This window comes from Sebastes fasciatus, chromosome 21 (assembly GCF_043250625.1).
Source record: "Sebastes fasciatus isolate fSebFas1 chromosome 21, fSebFas1.pri, whole genome shotgun sequence".
NCBI classification, from domain to species: Eukaryota; Metazoa; Chordata; class Actinopteri; order Perciformes; family Sebastidae; genus Sebastes; species Sebastes fasciatus.
In genome coordinates this window covers 18,170,559-18,197,591 of record NC_133815.1, presented here as the reverse complement: position 1 = coordinate 18,197,591, position 27,033 = coordinate 18,170,559, and the positions used below count along the sequence as shown (strand labels likewise).

Sequence of the window (27,033 nt, the reverse complement as noted above, 5' to 3'; positions counted from 1 at the left end):
GGAATGTGAACATGTCAACTTCGGCTTCGGGAAATTGAAATATGGATCTTTCCCTATATTCTTACATTTTATAGACTCGATGTTTATGGAACACACAAGCAGTTTGTTTTAGATTAAAGAGGACCAATCTTTCCCTTTCCTTTAGTGTGTTGTATAGTTTTTTATGCATGTTAAAGGTCTGCAAAGTTGCAAAGCCCAAATTCCACGCCAAAGGGAGTTACTCTCCCCCACAGAAACACTGCTCCTGAACTGCCTGAAACACCTTGCTTGAAGTCCCCGCCTTTTCTTCCGTAAGGTGGTGATGTCACCAAGTAACACAAGTAACACCAAGGGCACTGAAATGGGGGAAATGGACACAGACAGACAGACAGAAGAACATGTCAGAATGCCGTGCTGCTCCGTGATGCTTCGAATACATACGAATATTTCTTACCGAAGCTTCGAAACATAAAAAAATGGTATTCGGGACAACCCTAATTTTTAGTTAGATGCCTGAAATAAGGTTTGTGGTTAACACAAGCTTAAGAGATTTACACGTTTAGTTCTACGACATAAAATACATCAATAAATATCCCACTCGTAAATTTTGATGCCTTTATGTGTCTTAAAAAGGTGCTTGCTAACACGTGGCTAAATGAGACTACTAAATGTCATCACGTCAACTCGTCCACCTTTACAGACGCGTTGTGTATACTCGCGCTCATGCGACCGTAGTGTAGTTCGTTCATAGCATCATGTTAGCTTTTTTACTTCTGGAGATTGCATTTACATTTCAAAAATCATAAAAGTGGTGTTAATTTGTGAAGATTATCTGGCTGAACAAAACGGGTAAGTATCATAAACGTGTGTTTATCAGAGCTTATTTTCTGCAATAATATAAAACCCAATGATTCCATTGGCTTTTTGTCGAGGGAACCAGGGGCGATGCTAACTTCCTGGTTGGCCTACAAAAATACGTCATCCCTGGAGCCTAGCGGCTATAGTTTGGCACGCCCCTTAATTTAAACAAAGCTAGTTAGAGCAGAGCTGGAGCGGAGTCCGAAGAGTTTGGTTCGGTCAACCAATCACAACTGTGCTGCACCACAGCCGGTATGAGAAAAATAAAGCGGTTTTTTTTAACATTAAAGCACATTAACATGTTCTAGTAGAAACCCAAAATAAAAGTATGAACCGGAACATGAGCATAATAGGTCCTCTTCAAAAGGAAAAAGCTACAAATTTAAGAAAACCCTACACTTTTCCTTCTCATGCTCACCTCAACCTTTCCTCCACTAACCTGCCAGTTGCTGTTTCCTCCTGAACTCTATCCATCAGGCCTAATATCCTGACCTGTGCGTGTCCCCTCATCGATGGCACTTCCTTAAACTCTGGCATTGCTCCCCACCGCCACATTCTCCCCCATGGCCGTGCCTAACAACCCGTAACAGAGCCACAGCTAATTCCTTGTAAAAACTCTCTAGGAAGTAGCAATAACAGCTGCATGCTAATAGATAGCACATGGTACACGGCCCTGGCTGGTGACCGTTGACATGTGAGCACAACTACACAGGTAGGAATGTTTTACATACAGGGGTCTGTGTGTGGAAGCTTTCTTCCTGGGTTGATGCGAGTCAGTGGGTCTTGCTGTGCCTCAGTGTCGGTGGATTAGCCGCCTAATCAAATCTCGGGTTATATCCTTGTATAGGCCCTGCAGCTGAGAGTGAGGGACGGGAAGAAAGATGAAGGGCAAGCGAAGCCACCCTTGTTTTCCAGGCATCCCGTCCTTTCTCGGTTCGTGTGTTTGTGTTCATTAGGCATAATAGGGATCCTAGAAAAACAGATCACTGAGCTTGACTAAATAAACCTGCTGGTACATTCCTGGCATTGGCCTCTCATTAAAGCCCCCCGGCCCTGTCACCAGCCCACTCGTTTTTCAGGGTAGCCGCTTTGCCCGGGCGGTGAGGACCCCGCTGTGTGCCCCGGAGACGCTGCTGTAGGCCAGCTGGGATTTGACACTCACGCCTCCCTAAGCCTTGAACCTCAGCGCGCACCGCCCAGAGTCAAACACATCCTGCAAGCACCTATACACACCTACCTCCGTACACGCCGGCGGAAACAGGCGGCCATCATAATTGGCACTTTCATCACTGTCAATATTAGTCTGGCTGAGGGGGGCTAATATGGCCAAAAGTTGTTTTTTCATGTGCGAATTGTAAAAAGGCGAGGAAGAGAAAGAGAGAGGGGGAGTTTTAAAGAGCCTGATTTATATTCCCACCCTAGGAATGGATCATTTCAGCCATAATTAAGAGTGATACAGTTACTATCGCACAGAGACGCCATTCAAAGGCAGCAGCCATCTGCTTGTGTTTTACACCCACGGCCCTGTGATTTACACGAGGGTTGGCTGGTACGGTGTCAAGTGCCCTGGAGGACAGATGGAGACAAAGAGAGAGAGAGCAGCCAGTTTTAATGCTTTATTCTAGAAGCCCACATGCTGCCTACGGTGTGAGACACGATGTCAGGAAAATGTCAAGAGGCTCCATGCGTCGGTATGTTACAGTCAAAGCCCTCCCTCCGAACCAAGATGCTGGAACCAATCTATTGTTGGACCAGTGTTCCAGCAGGAAGGCCCAGGTGCTCAAAACTCGATCCAACGCACAAGAGTAGAGGTCATGAAAATGAGAGGTATAGAGAAACTGTGTGAACACATGATGTATGATATCAGATGTCAATCGCTCAACTTGACATCACCGGATACGGCGCTTTCAATCGAAACCGGACACACTGCAGCTTGTGGTAACTCACAGAACATCAGAAAAAGAAGCTATTGTTTTCTTTGATGTTGTGAGGAACAGATTCCCATACTGTTCGTGTATGATCTACAACGCTATCATGGCCATGAAATGTTTGAAATAAATCTAGTCCAGTGATAAAACAACCAGTGCACCACGGTTCGCACTCCCTTGGCCTCGGTTGCTTCTGACAGCGCTGTCGGACGGCAGTAAAGGAAGCAGTAGCCGAATATTTTCCATTGTTTGGTGTGGAATTGTTTGGCTGACCTCGTTCTGCTCTGGAGCGCAGGTCGGATGAGCAACGAGTGGAGGTGGTGGGAAAACAGAGCAGAGGAAGCAAACAGACAAAGAGTGACAACAAGTAAATATTGGTGAGGTGCCCCTCTTTTAGCCACTGGGTGAAAAACTTAACATCCAGTTTGGCTCTTGAGAAGAAATCTTCGGCGTTTTATGACATCTGGGAAATGTTTTTTTGAATTTGTTAAAAATGGTGACATTGAAGAGGCACTAGAAGTGTGAAGTTAGAGTAAAAATGACTAATCTATTGTGAGGAATGTGTCCTGTACTTTGTTTTATGTTTGTGACCATATTCTTCATTTTATTTATTTAATTAATTAATATATTTTTTTGTATTTATTTATTAACTTCATTATATTTTAATTGTAAATATATGTTCTTTTTAACTTTGTTTTATTATTATTATTTTACACACTGTCATTTGTTCAATTGTGGTGTTAAACGTGTGTTAAATGTATAAAATCAATAATTAAATGTTTTAAAAAAAACATTGGTGAGGCTCTTCCTGAGTAGAAAAAGCTGAAGTTGGGTGAAGGATTTTGTACCATTGTTTGCACTGCACTAGTAGGTATTTTTTGAATGCATTCTTACAGGTTTGAATTAATTCTTGTTAATGGAGAAGATTTCCCACCAGTGCCCAAAAAAGATCAATTTGGTAATTGGGGAAAAACTGCATGTAATTATAGTAATATCTGATCTAATCTCGCTGGACTCACTGGTTAAAAGTTTCAAGTGTGTTGACACACTCTGGAGGACATCTCTACTATCACTGCAGCAAAGGTGAGAAGTTAAACCACAAAAGGTCAGCAAAAACAAGATGTAAAGGAGTTGTTAAGTTGCCGGATGATCAGCTGTGGTTGGGGTAAAGGCTTTGAGATCGACTCTGGGGCTGAAAAGTTGGCCGTGGCGGTTGCAGTGGCCGTAGCTTCTGCTGAGTCAGAGGATAAAAAGTGCAGGCACTCCAAAGATTTTGATCGAAGTCCAACTTTGTTCTCTCTTATAACTATTTTTAGATTTATTGAATAGATCTGAAAATACAGTCCATGCAGCACATATATTTAGAGGGGATGGGACACTCCTCTATAGTGGAACCAAAGATATATGATATATTTTTCCTCTTATCTGTAGTGCTATTTATCAATGTAGATAGTTTTGGTGTGAGTTGCCGAGTGTTGGAGATATCGTCCGTAGAGATGTCTGCCTTCTGTCCAATATAACTAGATGGCACTCAGCTTGTAGTGCTCAAAGCGCAAAAAAAAATACTATGAAAAACTCTTTCCAAAAATCAGGACCCGGTTACTGGAGATAATCCACAGACTTTCTTGTGAGCAGTTTCATGTAGGAACTTTTTTCTTTCTACCGAACTGAATTACACCTGCCAACCCTATCACCGCACAGAAGGAGCATGCATCTACTGAGGGACGAGAGGCTCGTGCTTGTGACAGCACTAGATGTAAACATTAATAGATATAGAGGAAAGATGCACCATGATACAACACGTTCTTATTCCAACTCGTCACATACTGATGCTTTGTCAGACCCCTTTGTGGTAGGGAGGGTGTTTAAAGGGGATCACCACCCAAATTAAGAATTCCAATATGTTATTTCCATGACCTATGGCCTAGGAAAGTTCAATCAATATCTGTGAACATGAGCTACTCTCTCTCAAAGCCAGAAACCAGAGAAGTAAGTCTCAAACTTGTGATGTCATGGGGTATAAAGTCTGGAGCTGCTCTATAGACAATTAATGGGAGACTGATTTTGTTTGTTTTCTTTTTCATACCCAAATGAGCTTTATTCTATCGTAGTGTTGACAGATGTGAAACAGAAAATGTTGCCATATACTCAAAACATTTTGATACATTTTTTGATTTGGGGGTGAAGTGTCCCTTTAATGATTTAGACTGATAATACTCACTAAGATTTATAATGTTAACTTAAAGACATAAGGGACATCCTAGATCCATGTCTATAACCACATACATGAGAGGGCAGGATATAGTATTAATATGTACACCTGGCCCACAGTCCCGTCTGCTGCCTTCACCTCTCCTCACCTCATCCGTCGAAGCCGCCGAGCGTCCTGATCGATGACTTTCACGAGCTGCGCGTTTTGATGGATTGACCCCTTGCCATGCCAAATACCTCCGCTGTAAGCGCAATTAAAACAATAAAAAATGCGGGATCTCTGACACAGGCATGCTTCGTGGCGAGCGCGCTGATCATTTGCTGGCGCATTTCACTTTTGGGGTTGACAGAGACAAAGGAGATCACAATGTCCCCACGAAGCAAAGCAGGAGAGCAAGGCTGTGATGGATTGGGACCGTTTGTCTTCGGGATAGAGGCTCGTGTGAGTGTGTGCATCCACACATAGTGTGTGTCTATGTGGGATTGTGTGTGTTGATTGCTGGTTAAGTATGATGAACTCAATTATACATGACCCATGTGTAACAGCACTGTACCGGTCAGTCTTTCTACATGTATTTCACTGTATTGTTTTCATTTCAGAAATTAATCATGACATCACTAGCGTAGACGTTCAGAAACCCACATGTTGATCTGACTTAAGCCTGATCCTTTTGGGAGCCCCCGTCTTTTAACAACCCTTGACACTGAGAGGTATTGAATATTTGACGTACTGTAAATGTGTGTGTGTTGTGTTGGGAGAGGACTTCATACTGAGCTGTTGTTTCTGGCAGAGCCCAAATAAGCATGACGACAGTGCATCAAAAAAAAAAAAAGGAGCCCATCCAGCTCTCTTTCTATCCCGCCGTCGCGCAGGCAGCTCTGTCTGGCTGAGACACCTGCGGGGCCTGATGGATGGCCAGTTACGCATTTGAAAATAAGAATGTGTAAATTCATTTTGTAGCTGTCCGCGTCTGGCTAACGAGGCCAGCGGCCAACAGCCAAGGAGAGACAAAAAAGAAAAAGCCTGGATCGAAGCGCCACACTACTTTGCGTATACGGCATGATAATCACATCACTTTAATGCCAGCGCTGCACTGTGATACACATAGTTTATGTGATGACATCAGTGAAACTAGGAGCCAAAGATTGTGTTTGATTCAGTATGTGATAGCCAGAACTTATTTAAAAGACAATACACTGTGGTCCTCCGCGAAGAGTATATATGTGCTTGTTGTTTCTTAACATTTGCTGAAGATGAAATTAATAAAGACTGAAATGAAGAACAGGAGCCAAACTCACCCTCACGTGGGGTTTGGCCAGTAGTTGGAGAAGCTCTTTGATTTCTTCATTGGCTGATTTCCCTTCCAGCTCCTCGGAAAACTAAAGAAGAGAAGACACAGATTGTTCACACAAATGCATTCATAATATGATATACTGTGTCAGGGAAGGCTCATAAACTGTATATAAGAAGAGGACGTAGTCACCATGACGTCACCCATTGGTTGGTGGACTACGGTTTTGAAGCCTCGAGTTCAGCATTTTGGCCGTTGGCATCTTGTTTTTTGGCCGTCACCATTTAGTGGATATAGTGGTTCATACGTTTTTTAACAAAATCGTTCACAAAATTGTTAAATATGCCGTTGATCTATTCACTTACAAAAACATGTATAAAAAGAGCTGTGTTACATTCATCAATCAGTTATTCATTTGCTAAATCCACAGGAAGTTAGCATACACAGTGCATATGGTCTGTCCGTAATCTGCCGTAAAAGTTCAATCCCAAGGTAGCCACGCCCTAAAGCATCCCCTGCTTTATGGTCTATTTGACTCTAAATGGGACCATAATTTACTAAATGAACATCATGCTGTATTGGAGAAGACTTGAAACTAGTGATTGAGACCATAAACTTATGTTTACAATGTTTACTGAGGTAATAAATGAAGTGAGAAGTTTCATTTTCTCATAGACTTCTATACAATCAGACTTCTTTTTGCAACCAGAGGAGTCGCCCCCTGCTGGCTGTTAGAAATAATGCAGGTTTAAGGCACTTCAGCATTGGCATCACTTCTCAGAACCCGAGGTTGGCACCATTAAACATGCTTATAGGAAAGTAAAAATCGCATTGTCTTCTGTAGAAGTTCTCGCAAATACTATTATTTCTGATGATTATTGTCCTGATTTCTGAGCCTTATTTCAACTACTGATTTGAGTTCAAATTGATTCTAATACGTCAGAAGATCAACAGAGATAGATCTAATGGAAACTACTAAGCGAGTGAGTAGTGATGTAACCCCCCAAATCACGTGTAAAAAGTACAGTTGTATACTCAAGTGTCTGTGTTTGGACTTTCAGACAGCCCCAACCAACGGGGGCCCATCAGACAGGGAAGGTGATATTGTGCTAAATTAGGTGCATCTTAATGGGAGGCAAGGTCACAGCTCGTCATGGGGCCTATAATTCACACTTGCTGCCATTCGTCTCTTGATCAAATTTACTATTCAGTAGGATCATTTTTCAAAGAAAATCTCAGGAACAGCCCATTCGTCTTGGAAACAATGGGAGCTGTGAGAGCATCTCTGAGCAGTGGGACTACGCTGGACTGCATTCATGATGAATGTCTGGTAGCTCCGAGACAAGTGACTCTGCTTCTAAAGCCCAGGCCACGCTCCTCCGTCTGCGCTCTGATTTATGGTGGATCCTCCTGGACGTGGTGCGAGTGTGGAGAGGAGAGGAGAGGAGACGAGAGCCGCCGCACACAAAGACCTGCTTGTGCTGAGCTGGGATCAGGAGATAATGTCTGCTACACAAAGAGGACCAGTGGAGATAGCAGGGTGGGGTGTGAAGGGAGAGCCAATACACACACACTGTCATGTTTCTTCTCCTGTATGTGTGGCGTGTGAGCATGAATGTACAGATGGCCGTATCGTACTGCGGATTTTGTACCACGTGTATGTGAATTGTAGTTAGAAATTAAGAAATCACAGCAATCTGTGTGTCCTTATATTTTGTAGCACAAGCAGCATCATTTTAAGAATAATGAAATGTAGAGCTGATTATTAGTTTCGATGATTATGATCACATGATGATTAGTCAACAAAATTAATCTGCAACTACTTTGTTAATCAATTGTAGTCATTTTTCAAGCAAATTCATTATTGCAAATTAAATATTGGGCTCTCTATACCTTGGGCTTTAGAAAATTGTGTGGGCATCTTTCCATATATATTATATTTTATAGTATACATAATTAATCAATAAAATAATTAATAGATTAATTTATAATGAAAATAATCATTAGCTTGTGCCCTAAATAAATTAAACTTGAAAGAGCTCTTAGTACATATTTATTAATAATAAATAAGATTCAAAAAGTCTGGTATTTTGTCTTATTTTATTTTAAAATATATACAAAACTGACATAAATATGATGAAAACAATTATTTATTGTTTTCGACCACCATAGCCCTTTTTTCCTTATCCAAATTGACGGTCAAAGGTTAAAGGATGTCATATTTTGTGCAGACTGTAAAGCCTTCAGAGATATTATTTGTAATTCTGAGGTTATCATTTTGAGCACTTGTAATAACAAAAGAAAAATTACATTATAACACTAAATAATATAAACAAATCATAAAACAGTTGGGAGATAAGTGTACAATAGGGCTGCACAATTAATCCAAATTTGATCAAATTTGCAATATATGCCTAACTGCAATTTTCAAATCGAAGGAGGTGCAATAATTGTTAAGGAAATGTGTCAAAATAGCATTTTAAATTAAATATTGCGGTGCTGCAGAGATGTCCTGGCCTACAAATCATATTCTACAGACTTAAGAAAACACCTTTGTTTGGTACAGATCCTCACAAAAATCACACCATAAATCATTTTAATATGTTCATCAATGAAAATGAGAATAAAGATATAAAAATTAACATTCCCTCGAATATCACAAGTTATTGCAATATCCGTCAAAATAATCGCAATTAATTATTTTTTTCTAAATCGTTCTGCCCTAGTGTACAAATACCAACTGGATTCCTTAGGTTTTTTAGTTCCATATGATGCCAGTATCTTCACGATAACCTTAAAACTGAGCCCACTACAATCGTAAAATCGTAAATGCATTAAACAAATTAGTGGCGTTAAAACGACTTTGCGTTAACACGTTATTATTGCGTTAACTTTGACAGCCCTAAAAAATAATACAAACATTAGAAACAAAAGGTAAGCTTGACTTCTAGCAGGAGAATGCTACATACCGATTAACACTTCAGCACATATTGTGTCCATGTACGTTGAAATCCTTCGCATGAAGCAGTGTAGCAAAGAAGCGTGAAGAGACACATGGATCATGTTGGTTGCCTCTGTTGTCATCACCTAACAGATAAGCTGAAGGGGGGAATATCCCCATAAAACGCAGCGTTCTCCTTTAAGGCAGCCGATGACAGAGGTTGGGAAAACCTACAGTTTGTTTGACTAACGACCCCTGTGGTACGGGAATAAAGCAGCAGAGGTGAGGCAGAGGTAAAGGAAAGGGGCCGAGGGTCAGACCGGGGTTAGGGAGGACGCTATGTCACTTTAGCCCGAGACAGGAACATGTGCTTTTAGCTGGGTGGGGTGGAGGGGGTCTTTTCATTATTTCCATTAGCTTTAACCCCCCTTCCCGAGGGAGAGAGACCACGCTAATGAATAGTCACCGTGGTCAAGGTTACTCTAGCTGAACCTCAGTCAACCCTGCATTACTTCACTTTCTCAAATATACAAAATAAGAGAATCTGAAAGCGTGAGGTCGGAGGGAGGCAGAGGAAGTGTGAGGAAAGGGAGACATAGAGATAAAGACACAAGACAAAGCATAGAAGAAGAAGAGGAGGAGGAGGTAGAGATAGAGGGGAGTCGGGGTCAGGGTCTTTAGAGAGGGAAAATCTCTCGCTCTGATACGCCGCCATCCATCATCTCATTGCCGAGCTGTTTACAGCGAGGGAGGGAGACAAACTACATTTCCAGTCCCTCATACTGTCCTATTAAAGCACCTTGTCCCATAACTCAGCGTGGAGGACAGATGGGACATGTTTGACAACACGCTCTGCTCTTCTACCTTCATGCTTCCATGTTAGAGTCATATTTTCCATCCTCAGAGAATGAGGGACGGGGTGGGGAACAAAAAGAATGATTCGGGTCTCCTTTGAGACTGTGTTTATTTCATTTGTTAAATGTCACCGCACTGTTTAGATAAGTTTGATCCCAGCGTGTCAGTTTATAGCTCTCCATTGACCCTGAACGGCTACGGGCTCGCTGCTTTGATATATAGCTCCCAATATATCAAGCTGACCTCATGTCAAGGTGCTTTTATTAAAGAATTAAAAACGACTAACCTTTTATCTGATCTCAGCGATCCATTTCATATGATGGAGAAAACGCACTTTGGTTAAATTTATTGTATAAGTGATCAATAATGTATTACAGTAAGTGTTTAACCTGAGTTCATTCTCATACAGCGTTTTGATTTGATTTTATAAAGTCATGCACGAAGATGTTTTCCTATTATTATATTTCATAGGTTTCAATAAAAAGTTTTAAAGTGTCACGGTCTGAATACTGGCTTGCACCCTCTCAGAAAAGTTAAAAAGGAAATAATGAATAGATGAATTTCTCTCATGCAAATAATCAAATTTAACACAAGAATAAAATATTTCTCAAAGTGACTTCAATCCAAATGTAATATGGTCGTTCATGAAATACATAAAGAATATCAGTGGAGCTATTTAAGATTTTGGGCTATTTTGCTTCCATAACATGTCTTCTTTCAGACTAGAAGACATCCAAAATACACATTTAGGTGTTTATTTTATTACTTCGTCTATTTGTGTCTGTAGATTTCTCCAAAATTCACCAAAAGTTAGCGTTACATAATACCTCACATTAAAACAGAAAATTTCAGAAAATAATTGTCTTAATGTAAGCAATCAACCGGGAAAGTTTCATGATGGTATCTATTAAGATTTTTACCATATTCACCTTTAGTGTCTTGCAAAATGTATGGAATTTTACAATCCATATCTTTAAAGGCAGTTTTCTCAAAATGAGTTTTCTCTCAGACTCTGAGCCAGAAATCTCAACTTCGGTCACACTCAAATACAACAAACTTTCATTCTTATCTATATTTTTAACATACATTTTCAGAAAACTTGTAATACAAATAATAATTGTCTTAATGTAAATAATCAACTGGGGAAGTTTCATGGCCATATCTATTAGTTTCATTTTTTTACCCTATTCACCTGGTGTGTCTCCCCTTAAGATGCGATTGCTAAAGTTATCATATTTTAATCAACAATAAGGACTAGCAGGTGAGCTCATTTACAGCTCAAGCTTTCTCAAGCATAAACTCAAAAGTTCTATGTATGGAAAGCAAACCTCTCTTTTATATTTGAGGATGAAAATGTGATGGACAAGAAGAAAATTAAGTTAAATAACAAGAAACAAAAGCTGCAAATGGAGTCTAACAGTTCCAATCAGCAAGGTAACATGTTTGCATGCTTTTATGAGTGTATCATAAGTCTACACCTCGGATTATTGACCTTAATAGTGGGGATGTATGATAAGTCAGTCCTCTAAAAAAATGTGAAAATTAAATCATCATTATTGTTCCGATAAAGGAGCTGCTGTTGATGATTATATCAAATAATGTGGAGCCTTTTCTTATAACGGCTGCAGAGTTCACTGCAAGTATAATCAGGTCACGTTGCTAAGTTGTGTTCTTGCAGTGGGACAATAAACTGGTCAATCTAAAAAGGTAAGTCCTCTTCACAATCCTGCAAGTGCAAGAGTGATGTTACCAGGTATCACATCAGTGTCAGACCACAACAACAACAAAATGTTTTTATCATTGTGAAATTCAAAATTGGAGCATTTCTACTCATGGCTACAAGGGCTGTCCTTGACCAAAGAAACTCTTAGTCGACTAACACTCGTATGATTTTGTCGACTAATCGATTAGTTGATTTAATCGACAGTTTCTCCACAAAGAATCACACAAAAGCACCACTTTAAATCTTGTGAGATGTGCTCAGAAGTTTCATTTAGCATGAAAAAAGCATAAAAAATGAATAAATTACTACCAATATGTATAGATAGATGGATAGATAGATAGATCAAATTAAATACCTATCCAACAGTAAGTGTCATATTCTGATGGTCCTTGGTCTGAATTTGGATTTATATATTTAAGATATTGGACCTACCAAAGGCCTTTGGAGCCATAATTAGCTGGACAGTAAAAACTGTTGACGCCCCCCCTCTCTCTCTCTCTCTCTGTTTAGCCTCTGTTCCATCACTAGCTGTAGGTATGGACTGCAGACCAGTGCCCTCTGATGGCACCCAGTGGTCTCCACTAGTAACAGCAGATATTTGGGTGAGAATAAAGATGTTGGGAAGTCGGCCAGAGAAGTAAAAGGAGCCTTTGAGGGGAGAAAGATACGAGTCAACCACCAGGACTGATACAGTCTCAGTTCAAGCGATGGGACGCCGATCTGGAACAAGATGCTGGCGTTCAGTTTACCGCTGAAGTGGCCTGTGGAGCTTCTTGACAGGATTGATAGAGACTGATTGGATCGACAGACTGGAGCGTACATGGAGCTGGATCACGTGGGAGGCTGATTTGCCCCTTTTGATTAATGTAATGTGGTATTTCACATTCCACAATGAGGCTTCTATTTCAGTCTTAATGAGGGCTGCAGAGAAACTGAGTAATAAACGTGTATGTACATCCATAAAAGTGTGTGTGCAGTCACCCACCGACATGTCTTAATAAGTATGTAATACACTACCTATTCCCTGGGCCCGGTATCGATCGTGTTTCAGCCGGTTGTTTGAGCAGTGGCAGTCACCTGCTGTGTGTGCTAGACAGTGCGGCCGGGGGCAGCCGGGGGTTCAACTGTCGTTTTATGTTAGGCAATAAATTAAGCCTCCATTACCCGAAACCCAAGCCCGAAATGAATTTCATCTAACTGTAGATCTCTCCCGTTGAACTTCGGTCCTCAGCCACCACTTCAATAGCGTTCACTTGGAGCGGTGACACGGGTGAAAAACAATCCGCTTTAAAAATACACTGCAACGCTCCGGGTTGGGAGTTGTTCTTTTTTTCTTTTGACTGGCCGAGGAAGGGGGACTCAGGATTGCGGTGTGCTGCGAGACGCTTTGATACACCGTCTCGGGGATTCAGTCCGATACCTGATAATCCCGAGGAGACGCTTTGCGGGGCATTTACCAGGAAGCATAAATTTGAAAGTCTGTAATTTGACAAAAAGAATGAAAGAGAAAATGTGTAAGGGGGAGGGGGAGATGGAGGCTGATAGTTGGGGGTCTCTCGAGCAGTCTGAGGCCTCTTGCCACAACCTGGCGAGGCAGAGCGAAGTCTGAGGAAAGAGAAACAGAAGCTAAGATCTAAGTTCCTTCCCACTCTGCTGGCTGACTTCTTGTTCTGGTGTTATCTGCTCTCTAACAGCAACGTAGAGGACAGACACTCAGACAGAAGAGCAGCAATAACATGTATAGTTGAGAATAATGTGCCTATCAGAGGTGGGACCAAGTCATTGTTTTGCAAGTCACAAGTAAGTCGCATGTCAAGACTGACGACTTCCAAGTAAAGTCCCAAGTAAAGACTGACAAGTTACAGGTCAAGTCCCAAGTCAAGACTGACAAGTCCTAAGTCAAAACAGACAAGTCCCAAGTCAAGACTGACAAGACCCAGATCAAGTCCCAAGTTAAGACAGACAAGTCCCAGGTCAAGTCCCAAATCAAGTCTGACAAGTCTCAAGACAAGTCCCAAATCAAGACTGTCAAATCCCAAGTCAAGACTGAAAAGTCCTAAATCAAATCCCAAGTCAAGGCCCAAGTCAAGACGGACAAGTCTCAAGTCAAGACGGACAAGTCTCAAGTCAAGACTGACAAGTCTCAAGGCAAGGCCCAAGTCAAGACTGACAAGTCCAGAGTCAAATCCCAAGTCAAGACTGTAAAAGCCCTCAAGTCCCAAGTCAATACTGACAAGTCCCAAGTCAAGTCCCAAATCAAGTCCCAAATCAAGTCCCAAGTCCTAAACTTTGAGTTTCAAGTCCTAAACAAGTCGTAATGCGTTAGTCACCAACTGTGATGCCATTTGCTTCTGTCTCTAATTTTTTACTTGCACGTTTTGCATAATGCAATTAGTTTTTTGTTGACCACTGCTTAGTTTTTGTACGTGAAAAAAATTATCTTTGGTCTAATTTTTTCAAAGTGGCGCTCAGTAACGTTAGTTCTTCATGGTTCTCTCCTTCAAGTTGATTGGATGCTGTCAGACTGGTTCAAACAAAATGGAAAGTATCGCCTTGCTGGGAATGAACCGCGCTAACGTTAGTTGATTCAGGAAATGAATTGATTCATGACACTTTGTAACTAACATACTTTTTAATCCGTGGGCTTGGGGGAAGTTATCAAGAATGTTCAAGTCAAAAGGTGAAGTCATGAGTCACTGGTGTTAAAGTCCAAGTTAAGTAGGAAGTCTTTTCTGATTTTGTCAAGTTGAGTTTAAAGTCATCAATTTGTGACTTTAGTCCAAGTCATGTGACATGAGTCCACACCTCTGGTGCGTAGATTCAAGCAAGGCCATTCTGGTTTGTTTAAGGGTCCTGGCTGGTTTGGGACTCCCATCATGGCGTGTGTGAACCTTCCAGGATGGAACGTTCTGGCTCCTCCACCGACACTTGTGGCCTGTACGGTCAGGAAAACCACTCCGGACCACGAGACGGCCTTTCTTTCGTGACAGTCTCGGGACACTCTAGACTCCCTCCTCCTCGGCCTTTACCCCAACCAACTTCATCCCCTCTTTCACCCGTCTTTCCTCTGCCTCTGTACTAATTAGCATGATGTATGACTGCGGGCTCCTTAGAAGGGGTGGAATAGTCGGGAGGCACTTTGATTACAATAAACAGAGCTGGGGATTTCAAACAAAACCACACACCAGTAAAAGGGCTTTTCCTCCTCTCCGTTCACCGTGCCAGGCTGCTCCTTGGGTTTACACAGGTGTGTGTGTGTGTGTGGACACATGTGGATGTGAACGGGGCACTCGCACTGCTTATGTGCACACGTGGCTTTCAATAAATATTGCAGATGAACAATACCGTAACAAATGTCAGGACACTGGACGTTTACGCAATAAATCAGACTAAATATCTTTCACAGCTTGAGGAAAGCGGCAGGGCCAATGGAAGAAAAGCATCATCAGCGGTGCTGTTGGTGCTATTATTGTCTGTGTGATGACTGCTCATTAACAGGTTAACTAATGAAGAGGGACTGCACGCCACCAGTGATGCTTCCTCTCTCTGAATGTAATGTGTTCCTCTCTTCCTCCTGACTTCTGTTTATATGATGCAACTCTACAATCATGAGTAGTTTGTCTGCCGCTGTCATGCGTGCTCATCCATCTTCAGCTTTCCTCTGATTGAGTGGCCTTTCCGTCCGGTTTCTGCCCTAGGAAAATTATCGGTCTGTCCTTGCAGAGCTGGTTTTTCGATTTGGTGGTGCATGGCAAAGAGTGGACGGCAGGGTAGGACGGTGTAGTGTGTCTGGGAAAACACACTGAGAAGGGGACAGTCCTTAGTTCACTCCAGGGTGAGAGGTGAAAGCGGACAAACATTGGTGAGGCTGCTGCGTGCTACCGGGGAAGAGTGACGAGTGTATATGAGTGTGGGTGTTACTGTACCGACACGCGATAAAGAGGCGTTTGTGATCTGAAGTTCAATCTGCACAACATCTAACTGTTGCACTGCCGAACAAGACAAACTACCCACCTGCCCACACTTAGTCTCTCTGGATTTGAGTGTAAGCAAATCATGTTTGCTTGGTTTTCAAACACAAACAGTAAGACAGGCCGTGCAAGACAGGATGAGTGTGTAGGTGGGTGACAAATTAAAGGAAAAAAACCCTGCATAAATGAGTAGAGAAACATAATAAATGTGGCGTTCTCCATACCGGACACGAGCTCTCACAGATGAGTATGAACATGTGAATCATACACTGTGGTTTTCACAGTCATCAGATCTCAAACAATTGAACACCTGTAGATTATTGATTGGAAGACTGATGTTCATCACTCCGGTAGAGTCCCAGAAACCTTACTTAAGGTCCTTACAGACCAGAGGTGTTTTATGTGTGATTAATTCACGTTTAATATGTCACATTTTGAACTATTTTTGTCATGAGTACTTTCACACAGAACACAAATATTACATGGCAAAAAAGAGGTGTCATTTTTCTTCCGGCAAAAGGTTGATTTTACTGAGCTTTCACACTGCAAATAACGGCATCAACTAACCACGTTGTACAGAACAGACATATTCAATGTGCACACTATAGTGTACAACAACACGGAGGCTCCGTAGTCCGAACCACGATGGCAAACTTTATCATTCCTTTCAACCTTGACAAAGGCAGCACATACAAGATCCGCTCTATCCGTTCTTACCTTTCGCAATAAAAGCCCTCGACATATACACATGTTTATCAGGGGGAACTCAAATTCACTCTATAAAATAGCTTACAGTAGTTTAGGCTATACAACAATTTAGCTCAGACATACTGCCAGACGCTGCTCTGGGTCAACAGGATCTCAGTAGTTCATCCTCTGCCTGTGCGAATCTATTCAAACCGTTAATTGAAAAAGTATTGCAACTGTCGCAAATTCGCACCGCTGTTGGTATGAATAGTTTAAATGCAAAATATTCACAGATGTGTATTTCGCATTTTCATGGTGTTTATTTGTCATGCCCCCAGTGTGTGAAGGCCTTAAGACTGTATGTTGCTTTTCTTGTCAACCATCAGTATGTGCAGCCAAATAAATGGAAACCTTCCTTCCAAAAAAAAAGAACTTACTTCATGGGCCAAAGCTGCAGCGCTGTCCAGGACGGGGACGGGTTTGCTCTCTTCGTAGTGCTGCAGCTGTTCATGGATCTGAAAGGACAGATTGTGTTCATCAGTAAAAGAGAGAGAGAGAGGAAGGAGGTCAATGTTGGGCTGCAGAGGCCACGGCAAGGCCTCTCTGAGCAAACACACACACACACACACACGTGTGAGCATAAACCCATGTGCACTACTACAAGCAAGCATGTATGAAAACATGTACAGCCTCCGTCCACACCATGTCCTACTCACACGCACTCACAGTAGATCAAAACGGCAAGCAATCACACCAGAAGCGCACACACATACACACACACACACGGCTCTTTCACTCAAGACTCCCGTCGACCGCGCACAACAGAGTGCTTCTAAGTATTTCAGCTCGCTGAGCCACTGTACAAACAATCCCGTTTTCCACCATGCATTTGATATGCCCTAGTGGCCCGGAGAGGATTCCAAATCATTTCAACAGTCTGGTTAAATTGGCTAAACATGTCCTTATCAGCCTCAACACTGCAACTGCACAATGTTGAGAGACAAAGCTGCATCTCTGGAGGCTTTACTAAAATGGAAAAGTAGGCCCGACTCGTGTGTTAACGTTCGCTCATTTACACACGCGAAAACACTTCATCGCTCAAAAACTGATATGTGGAGCAGAGACGGAATAATTTATACACACGGCCACGTGCTCCAGCCTACACACACACACACACACACACACACACAAAACACTACGATTGTGATTTAAGAGCAGCTGTGCAGGAATGTGTTGACAGCATACAGGCTGCTGTCTGGTCCCATCAGAGAACAGCCAGGGACAACTATCCTCCCAGCAGCCACTCCTGAGTGTCTCCTCAGCCCGGCATGGTGAAGGGGAGCTGGGCCGGGGGTCTGACTGATAGCTGGGCCCCGGTCCTGGAGCCTCCAGCTGGATGTCCCACAAAGCATTCCAGCACGACGGTGGAACAGAAGGCCCTCTGGCTGGGGAGAGAGTGACAGAGAAGCCCCTGGGCCAACGCGTTGTCTCTCCGAAGGGCCAAATCCACACATGTGAGTGCACACACACACACACACACACACACACACACACACACACACACACACACGCAGATGGTGCAGCGTCAATTTGCGACAGATAATTACTCAGAAAGCGACAAGGAAAGCAGTTTGTTTGCTGTCACATTGTGAGCAGCTACAGATGCTGCGTGCAATTAAAACATGTGTTTTAGGATTGTTAGACATGATATTTCCTACTCGCTACACAAACCATTTCTAACTAGACAGCACTCTACGATAGCAGCTCTGTGGATACTGTTAGATGACACAATCATAGGATGCAATCTGTCCCGTCTAATGACTTTCCCAATGGAGATGTTTTTCAGCATTTTGGCCCTATAGGCTAGAAAGTTCTGATTAGCAAAAAGACATGCAAAATGTGCAGATCAGTTCATTTTAGGGCCGTCAATCAGTAAGTAAGTTTGGAGCATTATTTAGCCTCCTTCTTGACAAGTTATGGTTGATACCAATGGATTCTAGTTTCATATGATGCCAGTATCTTCACTCTAGCTTTAAAACTGAGCAGGTTACAACCTCCAAAAGATAGATTGCGTTAATGCATTAAAGAAATTAGTGGCGTTAAAACGAATTTGCGTTATTATCGCGTTAACTTTGACAGCCCTAGTTCATTTCCATCTGTGTCTATCATCTGTCTTTGATAACCACCAAAGTCCATGATGTCATTCACAACTCAACACAGATACACTAATGTCAGCATTCCAAAGGCCTTTTTATGACTTTCTAGTGCGAAAAAAGGCAACATAACTATGTGTTAAATGTCTTCGAATATGCACGCCCCTCTCTGCCCGTCAAAACTCCGGCTCAACTGTTGGCCTTAGACAGGTACATACACTTCAGCTCGACTTATCCGCACAGTCTGCCGCGATAAATCACGACCTGTTAGGACGGCACCTCAGCCAACAGAGCAGCCATGTTTCAAGGTCAGCTTAGAGGTTCAAATCCCTGCGTAAAGCCGACATTACTCGGCTATAAAACATGGTGCATTAGGCGTGTCGTGGAGGTAATCTGCTGAAGGCCTGAGGTAGGCAGATGGCTGCTCAGCTCAGCTGTAGAGCTGCGACTTGAGGAGCCCAGATGGGATGTGAAGTTAGACAGGAACTTGCACGAGAGTTGTGATAAGGCTCGGGGACGGAGATAAAAACGAGTGCAAGCTTGGAGCGCAGCCGGAGACTCCACTGTTGAAGTGGTACCGAGTTAAACTGCTGTCAGTGCGTTCCATGTTTTATGGCATCCCGTTTAAGACAGCCACTCTAGGGCAATTCCTGGAAATTTTCATCCTCGTCTGTTTAATTTCACGTGGCCACGTCATATTTGAACAGTTATTCTGTACTGTTCATGAAGTCCCAACAACTCCACCCTGTGCTCCGACTCTGTCTGTTCTTCTACAGAAGAACGCCGTTAAAAGCCAGGCATGCAGCTCCGGTTACTTCATCTGTCCTGATCATCTTTGTAAGAAAACAGATGAAATAAAACGAGAGAAGGTTGCCAGTGTCTCCGGCGCTCCAACATACCACAGTCCTAGTGACATCTGCTTAGGTAGTTGCTGCTCCGCCACCTCGACTTACTTAGTTACTGTGGAATTTCTCCTCTGCTCGGTGAGCAAAGATTGAAATGCTTTTATTTACAGTTCGGGATGCTTTCCAAGTGCCTGTCCATGACGCAGTAATGTATTTTAAAGTCATTACCCCGCTTTTTGCATTGCGCGTTCTCTGTCCCCTTAGTGAGGCAGCAATGCTCCTGGCAAGCGGGAGAAGTGGCCTGGCCTTTAAAAAAAAAAAAAAGAAAACGGTGAGAGACAGTGTGCTACAGCCAAGGAGGGCTTAGCTCAAACCAAAGTGAGACTCCCGGACACACAAGCGAATCAAAGACTGGGATTCTGAAGCTTCTCCGATGAGAAATGTAGTGCTACTTCTATGTAAAATAAGGCAGAAGAGTCGGGGTCAAATTGCTTCAGGAAAGCTCCCTGAAGTGGAGGCTGAGAAAAGATGAATGAATGTGCACCTTCACTGAAAATTTCAGAAAAAAAAACAGGCTACAAAAGGAGCAGTGTGTGTCCTGTCTCCACAGAGGCCTCAGACTAAGTTGTGTTTGCTTCCAGAAATACCCCGCGGGCTTAAAATACACACAGCAACAAGAAAAACACTAACACGGGTAAGAAATTGATATGAAAGAATTCCAACGAGGACGGACTGGAACAAAAACATAACATCCATCTTCATCTTCCTCAGACAAGAGCTCCAACCGCTGCTAAGGATCACTGTTGAGGTTAAGGGTCAGACACCTTGGAGACCTTTCAAGAAAACCTTTAGGACTCAAATTCAGTGACTGTATTCATGTTCTCATCATGATCAAAGGGCACGCAACATTAAGAAGAACAATGATCGCCTCGACGTGGACGTATAGCCCGAGGAAAAAAGCCTTACGAACACTAATCCAGACACTCTACAGCGAGCAATGTCTGGCAGAGAAAGAGGGAGAGAGCGTGCAAGAGGACGAAAGCTTGATAGATGGAGAGGTGGGCTGATGGAGGGAGAAGTAGAGGTCTGGAGATCACAGGGCTGGATAGTGTTTCTGTTTTTGAGTCCTGAGCTCGAGGCCTCTGGTTAATGTCCACTGCCCAGAAAACCTCAGGCCGGACCAGTTAGGGTTGACGATCTTTCTCCCAGTCCTGTTTCTATATCTACCCACCGGAGCGGATCCGGTATCAGGCCTACGTTAATCCACCTGGGTCCGATCTCTTGGTCTGATCCGGAACACCTTGTCAAGGCACCATGGCCTGGTAGACTAGACCAAGTTAGGAAGACGGGAAGGAAGGGGATTACAGACTGAGGTGCAGGGTTGCAACTAGAATAGCTGTGAAATGATATGTTTACTCAAGGAGCAGAAAGCTTTCTCTTCACATCACAGTGTTGGCTTTAGCCGTGGCATGATGGCATCAGGTCCTGGACATTGTGCTGTGGTTCATGAGCAATCCCGCAGATGACAGTACCATTCTCCATCAGCCCGTTGAGGGTACGACCAACAAGTTTACACTGACCAAAATTAGATTCAACCCCGGTGTCATCGAGGAGCAGATATTAGAAATGACAGCATCCAACCAGTCAACATTGCCATTAGTGGTTACTACGTTTACACAAAAGGGAAGCATGTTTAACAATCTTTCATCGTGGATCTGCCATCCGAAAATAACTTGTCTCAGACAACCTTCTGTGGTGGTTCAAAATGTAGAGTTTTATTGAGAAGTATAAACACATCAGCAATACTATTAGGAAGGTCTGCCAAGGCTTTCAGACATTTCCTTCTGTCAACACCAATTTATCCAGGGCAAGACTTTATGAGCCTGTCGATATGCCTCCCTTTGACAAAAATTGGTTTAACATTTCTATAATCAGTGACTATGTTTACACACTAATATTCTACTATTATTCTGAATATGACAATATTACCAATTTGATATGGGTCATGTAAACAGCATATTACATTTGGATATTCTGAATTAGGCCTGATTCCAAATTGAGCATTTTCCAGTAAGACATGTGGGATATGCCGATATTATACAGGTTTTAAGAGCATTCTTTAGACATGTATACAGCACATTCGGAATATGCACCTCAGTTGGGGTTTTTACGGCAGTTTGTGACACACGGCCTCTTGCCCGTTTACGGCCAGCTCTGTGCATTGTACACAAACCAACTTGACGACAGTTTGCTGAGAAGCATGCCCAAAAGAAAAGCCCACTTTTCTGATCAGAAGGAGAAAACACACCTGCTCTTAAACATTATGAAAGACTTGAATAACAACAGATTTTTGGATATGCACTAATAAATCTCAACGCCAACCTATTTAGGAAGGTGATTGAAGGAATGAAAGAGGGAGGCTGTGCTCTCCCGGTTGAACAAGTCTGCCACGCCACTGGTGGAAAAAAAACAGTGTGAACGGGAATATTAGTGGAATATTCATTTTCATTAGCCATATAAACAGCTTAGTAGGAATTAGAGCTACAGCGATTCATTGATTAGTTGTCAACTACTAAATCCATCGGCAACTATTTTGATCATATTTAGTCGATTTATCGTATTATTATTTTTTTATTCTCTGATTTCAGCTTCTTAAATGTGAATATTTTCTGGTTTCTTTACCCCTCTATGACAGGAAACTGAATATCTTTGTGTTGTGGACAAAACAAGACATCTGAGGAGGACGTCATCTTGGGCTTTGGGAAAAACATTTTTCACCATTTTCTGAAAATAATCGTTAGTTGCAACCCTAGTAGGAATATTGTCTTTTTAGGAATAAGGGCAAAACACTGAATATTTTGTGCATGTAAACTCAGTCAGTGATTGTATAAGCCAATTAAAATGCTCGAGTCCTGGACCGGGGTTCTGGGCCACAACAATGCATTGCTGGTCTTGAGGACACTGGGTCAACAACTCAACTGATTAATGGGAAAATATGACGATAAATGGTTTTGTGTATCCTCACATTGTTGAGCAGAGAATTCACACAACCCCTGCACCTTTCCTTGACCAAAACCCCATACAGAGCGGTCTGGTGCGTGAGCTCACCTCCCATTATTTGTTGTGGAAAAGGCCTGGAGAATGTGACAACTAATTAAGAACTAGCAGTAGATCCAATGGACGAGAGAGAGAGAGCAAGAGAGAGAAAGAGAGAGAGAGAGAGAGAGACCAGGGAAGCTGGCCAACAGTCATGACAGCCACATCATTTAGATAGGGGATACATTTCCTCTTGGAGCAGAGAGGCCCCTGACACACCTCCATAGACGCCAGGTATTCTGTCAGGGCCAGGACGGAGCAGGACACAGTCACACTTGTGTGAAGACCATCTTGAGACATATCTAAAATCCCCATTACAAGTTTTCCATTTGTGTTTCAGCCTTTTAACTTTGCACAGAACAAAAAACATCACCAAGGGAAGTGGTATATATCAACCGAGCGACTCATTCATGTGATGTATAGCAGCGATTGGGTTAGGAAGCAGGATTCTGAATGACTGAGGGCATAAAGCCAGGATGCATCTGACTCACAGAATCAGATAGATCTGAGTACTTTTGAGGCAGTCAATTCAACATATGCATTAGTGAGGACTACCTTTAAGAGCTCCAGGTGAGCCCATGATGTCTTCAGGCAGTTCTCGGGCCATATGGGAGCCATAAATACACTATATGGCACCATGACCCTCATTTTCCATATTTTGTGTATTGCTCCTATGCTCCATGTCCTATTAAGATTGGCTTTGTATTGTGTAGACCTTCTGGTTTCACTTTGAGTCTTTTTTTTCCCCCCTGAGGAATACATAATGGGGGTCAACCAAAGTGACCTGGAATAATGGTTGTGGGATGACTCCAGAGATTTTCCTTGATTACCAATACAGACATTTTGACTGATAGAATGGGGACTGGTGGATCCGCAGGCCTCAACTCATATTCACTGTCCCCTCACTGCTGTAGACATGGTTCAAATCAATGAGTTTCAAGATTGTTCAGTAGTCAACGGGCCATACTGTAGCCTGTCTGCTGTATTAAAGAGCTTCCCTCTTCTTTTACCCTGTCCCTATCAAAACTTTGCCTTTGGCTTCATCCATCATCTATTCGTCTAGCTCCTCTCGCTCAATTCAGAGGCACTTGTTTGTGGACATTGAGCATGATCTTTCGACTTCATGCTGTAGTCAACCATTAAACTCCTAGGAAAATATTTGGAAGGTAACCTAAGTGCAGAGTATAACATTGCAAGGAAGGGGATAACTGAGGTTTTCAAACCGTTAATAACCACCAGGCTCGTGTTGGAGACAATATTTTCTAGCAACAAATGCAAGTTGAATCCCTGTAGCCGGAATCTGCGCAGAGTTCTTTCAATTACAATCCCCACCAAATAAGAATACAAGAATCTACGCTGAGTTGCACAGGAGGCTAGATGAATATGAAGGTCATCTCTTTTCAAGGATGGAAGCTCTCTTCTCCAAAGCAGCCTGCAGGTATTTGCTTAACTCCCCGCGAGGGGTTCCCGTTCCCCCAAAATAATAAATACAGACATCAGAGGCGACCAGAGCGCAGGACGTGCTGACCACAGACAGTACAAGTGGATCTCTGAGGTGGTATAGGTTTACAGGCTGAGTCCTGGAGCAGAGACGATTAGCCAGGTTTTATTGCTGCGTGCAGGGTGTGGGGCTTAAATGACTCACAGAGAGTTATTGCAGCAGGGTGAGAGGTTTAGAACAATTTCCTTTTTCGTGATCTTCTTTCGTAACGAGGACCTGGAGCATGGTGAGGTGTGGAAAGGATAAGATAGGTGCCCAAAGGGCAAGTCTGTGGTTGTTGTCTATGAGCAGAGTTGACGGACATTACAGGGTGAGTCATGAAACTTGGAGAGGGCTACCTAGAGCGCGATCCAGTTATTCATGGGATACCAAGTCTGGTGCTCAAGGAATACAGTCCAGTTTGTCTGAAAATGAGCTCATTTACCAAAAATAGCAGAAACTTTTCCACTTGGGTACAAGCGTCAGCAGCACCTTTACATGTCATTAAAGGCCTTCAGCACTGAAGAACACACTGGCAAGCCCGCATCAATGTTGCTGTGTAACAATGTGGCAAGTGCCAAGCCTATTAGCAACTAACAGGAGCAGAGTTTAAGGGAAAACTGACTGACCACAAAATGAGGGATCTCGGGGCCTGGCTAAAGGCCTGCTGACAGAAACTTGGTCTTTAAGGAGAGCCCCACCTGAGGCAGGTGGAAATTGAATATTGTATTATATTTCCTGTGGCTTTTTTTGCGGAGCTGGAACTTGGCAGCGGAACAGGGAGTGCGGTGGAATTTATAGAAAGCACACTCGAGTAACTCCCTCTAATTGAAAAGAGGGGAACTGTCTGCGTCGTTTTAGCTATGCTAGCTATACACGCCAGCGCTCGCATTACATGTCAGCTCTGATGCTGATGCCGATGAAAAGTCTGCAAAGTGAGGCGGGCTTGCGAGCCCCGGGTCCTGCTGAAAGACGCTATTAGAAAATATTTGATCATCTCTGTGACATAATAGGATTAGGAGGGACGCGAGAGGCCGTCCCAACCATCCGACGAGGGCAGGTGAGGAGAGACAGAAAGAAACTGGTTTAAGTCTTCATGTAGGTCTTCTTCTTTCTTGTCTTTCTTTCTATCTTTGACACCTCTTCTTCTGGTCCTTCTCTCTCCCTCCAGACAGGCTGACCAGTAACTGATGCTTCATAATTACCCAGGTGAGGCTTGAGCGTTTCCATATGAGAGACCTGGGTTGCCGAGCCTGTCAGATTAACATGATGTGTGTGTTTTCTCTCTGCTGTTTAGCCGTTCCTAAAGTATCCCCTTCACAGCCTTGTGGAATAAAAAAGGTGGAATCTGTAGAGATTTGGTGGTGGGGCTTTAGAGGAAGGGGACAATTAAGGTTTTATTAATGGCGTGCCACTGACGTTAGCCATGTTCACCTGAATGTTGCGTCTGAGTGCCGGTCTCTGCTGTAAGGCGAGATGGTTGTTCTGTACTTCTGTGTGTTTCAGAGTCTGTCCGTTTGGCTCACGAGCTGACAGGCTGGCTCACGTCTCAGTACCAAGTAGAAAGCAGAGGAAACACGTAGTTCTGCTTGTCTGGAGCGGGGCAGTTTCCACTTATGCCTCCACGGTAACGATAAGAGACGCTAAAAGCAGCTCGGTTTCTCGCCGTTGAATAAAAGAAGGAAGAGTAAGGAAATAGGTTCAAAACAGGCTCAATGTGGTGGAGAAATAATGTGGTTCTTTGATGTTGCACTGACGTAGTTGATCATTTTGTGGCTGCGACGGCGAGACATGACTTTCACTGTATTGTATCGGCGGTATTTATTCTGCCACGGTAGCAATGGTGAATTAGGTCACATTAGCTTAGACCTTAACTAATACTTACTGAATTGCACTGACACGGGCCCCAAAGTGAGAGCCACTCAGTATCTCGCTGGCAAATGAACGAAGAGGCATTTAGGGAGTTGATCATTGGCCATTCAAAAAGTCTTTCATGCACACCCACATCTGACATTTCAGCTTTCGACAATCGCTAAGCTCAATTTGTTGGGCTTCCCTTTGTAAGCAGTTTAAACAAAAAAAAAAGACAGAATGGAGGAACTGCTTCCAAGATCTCACCGCCTTTTGCCCTTGGTATTGTTGGTATTGCAGAGAGATCTTTTTCTGTACATCCAGCCATCCATCGGCACTTAGGAGGCTATACAGAGTAAACCTGACATTCCCTCTCCTTAGCTAATTTCTCCAGCTCCAATTGGCGTCTTCTAAGGTGATCCAAGGTCAGATGGGATCCCTGACGTTTTGGGTCTGGCCTGAGGTCGCCTCCCATATGTACGTGCCTGGAATACCTACATGGAGGCATCCAGTTAAGAAGCCTGAAAAACCTCAACTGGCTCTTCTCAACGGAAAAGAGCCGAGGTGAAGCTCATCACACCTTATCCCTAAAAGGTGAGCCCAAAAACACCATGCAAAGAAAACAAATTTTGGTAGGGAGTGGGTCCTCTTCACAGAGCCAGCTGCCATGTTTCTACAGTAGCCCAAAACGGAACCAATCACCGGCTCTAGATAGGGACATTTGCGTTTTCACGTTTTTGTGTCGGCTACTTCAATTCTCTACACGAGTTTCTGTTGGTTGCAATCTGCAACCTCACCGCGAGATGCCGCCAGATCCTACACACTGCACCTTTAATTCTTCCGGTGACTACTCAACTGATTGGTGAATTGAGAGTTTGCCCTTCATGCTTAGCTCCATCTTCCCAAGTGGAGTTCAGTACAATGCATAATTTCTGCCGATGCTGCACTGATCCACCTGTTGATCTTTTGGTCCATCTTGCCCTAACCGTTCCTTTATGTGTCTTGATTTGACAAAAAAAAAACACTGATTTTTTATATCACAAACTATCTTCCATTCAGATTCTCTCTTACATCTTAAAGAGGTTAAAAAAACACTTTATTTTTGTCGTACCAGCTGTGCTGCAACACCACTTTTCACCCTCTGAAACACTATGTTTGAGCCG

At 43.0% G+C, this 27,033-nt stretch overlaps 1 protein-coding gene across 4 annotated transcripts in view; it reads right to left on the bottom strand.

Moving 5' to 3' along the window:
- Positions 1 to 27,033, bottom strand: part of mpp7a (MAGUK p55 scaffold protein 7a) — a 166,502-nt gene that overhangs the window by 73,666 nt on the left and 65,803 nt on the right. For all 4 annotated transcript variants that reach the window (XM_074622498.1, XM_074622499.1, XM_074622500.1 and 1 more), the window contains exons 4-5: positions 16,883 to 16,960; positions 6,276 to 6,356 (exon numbers count right to left, since the gene is read on the bottom strand). In XM_074622498.1, the coding sequence (XP_074478599.1) occupies positions 6,276 to 6,356; positions 16,883 to 16,960 (159 nt within the window). The remainder of the gene's footprint in view (positions 1 to 6,275; positions 6,357 to 16,882; positions 16,961 to 27,033) is intronic.